This window comes from Coregonus clupeaformis, chromosome 15, assembly GCF_020615455.1.
Source record: "Coregonus clupeaformis isolate EN_2021a chromosome 15, ASM2061545v1, whole genome shotgun sequence".
Lineage (NCBI taxonomy): Eukaryota > Metazoa > Chordata > Actinopteri > Salmoniformes > Salmonidae > Coregonus > Coregonus clupeaformis.
In genome coordinates this window covers 61,351,881-61,358,770 of record NC_059206.1, presented here as the reverse complement: position 1 = coordinate 61,358,770, position 6,890 = coordinate 61,351,881, and the positions used below count along the sequence as shown (strand labels likewise).

Genomic DNA, 6,890 nt, shown 5'->3' with positions numbered 1-6,890 from the left:
TGCATACAGCACATACTGGACCAACAGGGGCTTCAGAAACTATTCACACTCCTTGAATTATTCCACATTTTGTTGTGTTACAGCCTGAATTTAAAATTGATTTTAAAAAATTGTCACTGGCCTACACACAATAAATACCCCATAAGGTCAAAGTGGAAGTATGTTTTATTTTTTATTTTTACTAATTAATAAAAAATGAAAAGCTGAAATGTCTTGAGTCAGTAAGTATTCAACCCCTTTGTTATGGTAAGCCTAAATAAGTTCAGGAGTAGAAATGTGCTTAACAGGTCACATAAGTTGTATGGACTCACTCTGTGTGCAATAATAGTGTTTAACATGAATGACTACCTCATCTCTGTACACAACACATACAATTATCTGTAAGGTGCCTCAGTCAAGCAGTGAATTTCAAACACAGATTCAACCACAAAGACCAGGGAGGTTTTCCAAGGCCTCACAAAGAAGGGCACCTATAGGTAGATTTGTAAAAATAAATAAAAAAGCAGACATTGAATATCCCTTTGAGCATGGTAAAGTTATTAATTACACTTTAGATGGTGTATCAATACACCCATTCACTACAAAGATACAGGCGTCCTTCCTAACTCAGTTGCCGGAGAGGAAGGAAACCTCTCAGGGATTTCACCATGAGGCCAAGGGTGACTTTAAAACAGTTACAGAGTTTAATGGCTGTGATAGGAGAAAACTGAGGATGGATCAACAACATTGTAGTTACTCCGCAATACTAACTAACCTAAATGACAGTGAAAGGAAGGAATCCTGTACAGAACAAAAAAATATTCCAAAACATGCATCCTGTTTACAACAAGGCACTAAAGTAATAATACAGCAAATGTGGCAAAGCAATTAACTTTTTGTCCTGAATACAAAAGTGTTATGTTTGGGGCAAATACAACACATTACTGACTACCACTCTCCATATTTTCCAGCATAGTGGTGGCTGCATCATGTTATGGGAATGCTTGTAATCATTAAGGACTGGGGAGTGTTTCAGGATAAAAAATTAAGTTAATGTAGCTAAGCACAGGCAAAATCCTAGAGGAAAACCTTGTTCAGTCTGCTTTCCATCAGACACTGGGAAATGAATTCACCTTTCATCAGGACAATAACCTAAAACACAATGCCAAATATACACTGGAGTTGCTTACCAAGAAGACAGTGAATGTTCCTGAGTGGCCGAGTTACAGTTTTGACTTAAATCTACTTGAAAATCTATGGCAAGACTTGAAAATGGTTGTCTAGCAATGATCAACAACCAATTGACAGAGCTTGAAGAATGTAGAAAAGAATAATGGAAAATGTTGCAAAATCCAGGTGTGCAAAGCTCTTAAAAGACTTACCCAGAAAGACTCACAGCTGTAATCACTGCCAAAGGAGCTTCTACAAAGTATTGATATTTCTGTATTTTGTTTTAAATAAATCTGCTACAATTTCTAAAAACATGTTTTCACTTTGTCATTATGGGGTATTGTGTGTAGATGGGTGAGGGGGAAAAAATCTATGGAATCCATTTTGAATTCAGGCTGTAACACAACAACATGTGGAATAAGTCAAGGGGTATGATTACTTTCTGAAGGCACTGTATATACTGTATACATCTGTGTTATTATACCGTATCACAGAAACTTACGGCGGGGTCTGCTCCTACAATTCTGTGCAGATTTTCTTCATTTTAGACTCAAAAGAAGCACGTCATCCGGGAACATGCCACTGGCCACTTTATATTCAGCTGGGTTTAGTTAGTTAGTTTTATTTTCTGTGCCCAGTTTCAGACTTTTATGGTCACGTAAAATGGCGACGTGTGGATTCAAAATGGGTAGCCCAACAATTCTTTACATGGCCCCAGTTGCAACCAACTTATTTTTCTGCACACATTCAGTATTCACCCATAGGGGTGACATTTTGGGTGAGCAATTGGCATTGAGCAAAATGACAGGAAGTTGAGAATAGTTCATTAGCAGCATGAATTTGTGCTTTGCTGGGGGGGTTGTTGAGTCAAAGGTTCTGTGGTATGTGTTCTTCAAAGATGAAATGGTATTGAATCCAGATAATCAGATCCAATGATAGGGCGGGGTTCTGCTAGTTGACACACAGTATGTACATAAACATCCTTCTCAGTTCTACTGTATACAAGTCCACTCTATTCAGTTCAATAATACTTTATTCATTCCTGCAGGAGCTAAATAAGATGGCATTTTCTATACTATAGAATCTGTAGTGTATAGATGTATTTACACACAACAATTAAACAACATGAATAACTCTGTACATATAATGACTGGAACACAAAATACATGCAACACAACATGAAAACTTTGCGGGTATAGTATATACCTCTAGACTGTTGTTACTGTGTCTCTGTTCTCCAGGTTGTTCATGGAGATCCTGAACAGCTGTGTAGACTGTGATGAGATCCAGTTTAAGGAGGATGGCTACTGGGCCCCCATGAGGACAAAGAAGGAAGTACAGGAGGTCTCGTCAGCCTCCTACAACAACGGAGTGGAAGGTGAGCGAGGCGGTGTGTAAGGGCAGGCTTTTGGTCCAGCCCTGCAGCTTTTAACATACCTGATTCCACTACTCTGCTCATTGGATATTGATTTGTAGAAGAATGTGTGTTAGAACAGAGCTGGAACAAAAGACTGCAAACCCAGTATCTCTGGGTTGTGTTAGTTGATATTCTCCTGGCTTGTTCTCATATCATTACAAACCCAGTATCTCTGGGTTGTGTTAGTTGATATTCTCCTGGCTTGTTCTCATATCATTACAAACCCAGTATCTCTGGGTTGTGTTAGTTGATATTCTCCTAGCTTGTTCTCATATCATTACAAATCATTATTACGTCTCATGACTATGCCACTGTACTGCCACTCGCTCTAGGCTGGTGTGGAAATCACTGTGTAGCAAAAATCTTTGCAATATAAATACAATTGATTGATTGATTGATTGAAGCCATGTTTCCCGTGTCTCTCTCCCCCAGGCTTGCATCGGTCAGCGGCAGGGGAGCAGAGGAGCTCGTCGTCCCACAACGGGGGCAGCAGTAGGATGAAGGTGGAGGTGATCGACCTAACCCTGGACAGCTCCTCAGAGGATGACGATGATGACCAACCGCCCCTCAAGAGGCCCTGCGCCTCCTTGTCCCCCACCTCGCCTCCTATCGTCAACAAGGGGTGAGGCCCACATCCTCCAATACATGTCTCACCTCACACCTCTCCCCCCTCTCACCTCTCACCCCTCTCACCTCACACCTCTCCCCCCTCTCACCTCTCACCCCTCTCACCTCACACCTCTCCCCCCTCTCACCTCTCTCACCTCACACCTCTCTCACCTCACACCTCTCACCTCACACTCTCTCACCTCTCACCTCACACCTCTCTCAACTCTCTCAACTCTCTCTCCTCGCTCACCTCTCTCTCCACTCTCCTCTCTCCTCTCTCTCTCCCCTCTCCTCTCTCCTCTCACCTCCCTCTCCCCTCTCCTCTCTCCTCTCACCTCCCTCCCCTCTCTCCTCTCACCTCCCTCTCTCCTCTCTCTCTCCCCTCTCCCCTCTCTCTCTCTCCCCTCTCCCCTCTCCTCTCTCCTCTCTCCTCTCTCCTCTCTCCTCTCCCCTCTCTCTCTCTCCCCTCTCCCCTCTCTCCCTCTCCCCTCTCCCCTCTCCCTCTCCCCTCTCTCCTCTCTCCTCTCTCCCTCTCCCCTCTCTCTCTCTCCCCCTCTCTCCTCTCTCCCTCTCTCCTCTCTCCTCTCTCCTCTCTCCTCTCCCCTCTCCCCTCTCTCCTCTCTCCTCTCTCCTCTCTCCTCTCCCCTCTCCCCCTCTCCCCCTCTCCCCTCTCTCCTCTCCCCTCTCCCCTCTCCCCTTTCTCCTCTCTCCTCTCCCCTCTCTCCTCTCTCCTTTCATTTTCTTCTAATATTTAGGTTTTTTGTTTGTTTCTTTACTTCTCTCTATCTCTGTGCTGTGTGTGTGTGTGTGTGTTAATATTCTGTCTGTCCCCTGTGTTTGTTTGCAGAGTGTTGAACCTGCACCACCAGGTGTCCCCAGTGAGCCGGACCCCCAGAATGCCGTCTGTGGACACCAGCTACATCCCCCCTGTACCTCCCCTCATCCAGGACTACCGTCCATACTACCACACCCCCAACGACCTCACAGGTAACACACACAACTACACACACACTACCACAACTACACACACATACACTACCACAAACACACATGCACTACCACACACACACACAACTACACACACACTACCACACACACACACTCACACATACACTACCACAAACACACATACACTACCACACACGCACACAACTGCACACACACAACTACACACACACACTACCACACACACACACACACACACTCACACATACACTACCACACACACACACACACACACACACAACCACACACACACAACTACACACGCACTTACACAACTACACACACACTACCACACACATACACTACCACACACACACACACACACACTTACACAACCACACACACGCCAACCTTCTACTACTACACACTACCTGGACACATTTCTTCAGGAGCCTCTTATGGGTCTGTGGAGACCAGAATGTCCCTGTATACAGTAAACAGTAACGTGTCTGGTTGAGTCAGTTGAACTTGTACTGATCATGGTCCATTGTGAATGAAATGAATGACTGAATGTTGTGTTTCATCCGTGTTTTATTCACAGATCTGAATTTCTTCTCCTTTCTCCAAGGGGACAATCATCAGGTATGTTTAATGTGGAACACCCCCTATAGGCCTCGTTTAAAGGCAACACTATAACGTCTAAAGACTTCCCCAGAACTTGGGTTTGATCACAAGATGAATATAACTGAATATACCTGTTTGTCCTCCTCTGTAGCATTACAACATGGTGATGGCAGCCGCCGCTGCTGCCTCGGCCTCAGACGACCACGAACTCCTGCTCAACCACTTCCGTCCCTACACCACCTCCTCGTCCTCCTCCCAGCTGTTCCTGGACCAGTCTGGGGCGCCCTCCTCCGGCTCGCTGGCGCCCGTCAACGGTGGTGGTGGTGGAGGGAACAGCAGCGGTGGCAGCAGCAGTAGCCTAGTATCCTCTAGCAGCCTGAGAGACACTCACAGCACGCACTCCACGCACTCGCAGCCGCACTCCACGCCCTCGCAGCCGCACTCCACGCCCTCGCAGCCGCACTCCACGCACTCGCAGCCGCACTCCACGCCCTCGCAGCCGCACTCCACGCCCTCGCAGCCGCACTCCACGCACTCGCAGCCGCACTCCACGCACTCGCAGCCGCACTCCACGCACTCGCAGCCGCACTCCACGCCCTCGCAGCCGCACTCCACGCCCTCGCAGCCGCACTCCACGCCCTCGCAGCCGCACTCCACGCCCTCGCAGCCGCACCCCGGCGTAGGAGGTAGATCTAGTAGTGAAGTGGTGGCAGCCGCAGCCCTCTACGGCTCCGTCCCCGACGTGATCTCACTAGACTGACGATTTTGTTCGGGCGACTAGCGACTGACTCCGAAAACAGAGGGTTTGTTGGTTGTTTAATGGAGGATGCAGTCGTGACTAAACTGACCCAGAAACAGTCTGTAACGGTCCCACCCAGTTCTACAGCTCTGGTTTTGAGTTGTGTCGTTAAGGCTGACTCCAGAACAGTGGAGTAGCTGTCTGTGGCGGAGCCGGTCCCGGGGTGTCGTTTGACTGGGCTGACCCAGGAACCGTTATAAAGTCACACCCCACAGATGGATGGGATTGGCACCTTAGTGTTGCTAGACTGACTCCAGAACAGTTATTGGTTCGTAGCTGGCTCCCTGACGTCATTCCACTAGACTGACTCCAGAACAGTGAGATATCAGAGAGGTCTTTGGGCTTCATCTCTGAAGTCGCCGGACTAGACTGAACCTAAATCAGCTCCCTGCTGGTACCTACCAGAAACGCTAGCCGTGCAAAAACGGAGGAAGGCTTTTTTAGTATGAAAAGAGCAACGCTGTGTACAGAGAACAAAAAGTATATTTTCTCTTTTACTTTTGTATATTAATTAATTGAATACTTTTCCTGTCCGTAAGTAACTTCTGTTGCTATTTTGAAGTGGAGACTGAAGATGTCCCCATCCACACAGCTATACATACGTTACCCCTTAATAATTGCAACTTTAATATCTCATTACTTTTATTTTGTTCTTATCGTATTTGATCTGATGGGGATTCTCCTCACACATCCATGGCATTACCTCTTGACATTTTCAACTTATCAATCTCTCTCAACTCTTCATTTGAAGTCACAGTTGAATTTCTTCTCCAGGACAATATATTTTCCCTTGGTTGACTGTTTGTTACCGTACAATTTAGTTTTGTATTATGCATTTAAGTTATATATGTAAGATATATGAATAAGTCTCTGGATAAGTGTGTCTGCTAAATGATGTAAATGTAAATATGCTTTCCCTAAGGACTTCAGGTTGATGCTGTGGGGAGTGCATAGCTAGCTGGGTAATATTAGACTTTTCTGCTTTTCACCTCTTTAAAGGCCCAGTGCAGTCAGAATTCTGTTTTTCCTGTGTTTTGTATCATATTGTACAACAGCTGATGAAACTAACACTGTAAAAGTGTGAAAAAATGTGATCAGTGTTATTTCCCGATAGTTGCTGGTTGAAAATGCAATCTACACAGGACCTTCTAATCAGCAGGTTTGCATGGGCGGGAATTTCGGCTTTCCATGGTGACATTACCATGCGGTAAATTGGTTAATAGACCAATAACAAAGAGACTTCCAAACTTCTCTGCCAATAACAGCTAGTTTTCAGTTTTCACCCTTCCCACTCAGACCACTCCCAGACAGTCTTAGCAACATTCTTGCTTGAGAAAGTTTTATTCC

The 6,890-nt window shown here is 45.8% G+C and overlaps 1 protein-coding gene across 2 annotated transcripts in view; it reads left to right on the top strand.

Annotated features, from left to right (window-relative positions):
- LOC121571434 (E3 SUMO-protein ligase PIAS1) overlaps positions 1-6,610 on the top strand; it is a 65,948-nt gene extending 59,338 nt beyond the window's left edge. For both annotated transcript variants that reach the window (XM_045225266.1, XM_045225265.1), the window contains exons 10-14: positions 2,391-2,527; positions 2,999-3,188; positions 4,023-4,162; positions 4,722-4,762; positions 4,896-6,610. In XM_045225266.1, coding sequence (XP_045081201.1) covers positions 2,391-2,527; positions 2,999-3,188; positions 4,023-4,162; positions 4,722-4,762; positions 4,896-5,504 — 1,117 coding nt within the window. In that variant the 3' untranslated portion in view covers positions 5,505-6,610. The remainder of the gene's footprint in view (positions 1-2,390; positions 2,528-2,998; positions 3,189-4,022; positions 4,163-4,721; positions 4,763-4,895) is intronic.
- The last annotated feature ends 280 nt before the right edge of the window (positions 6,611-6,890 follow it).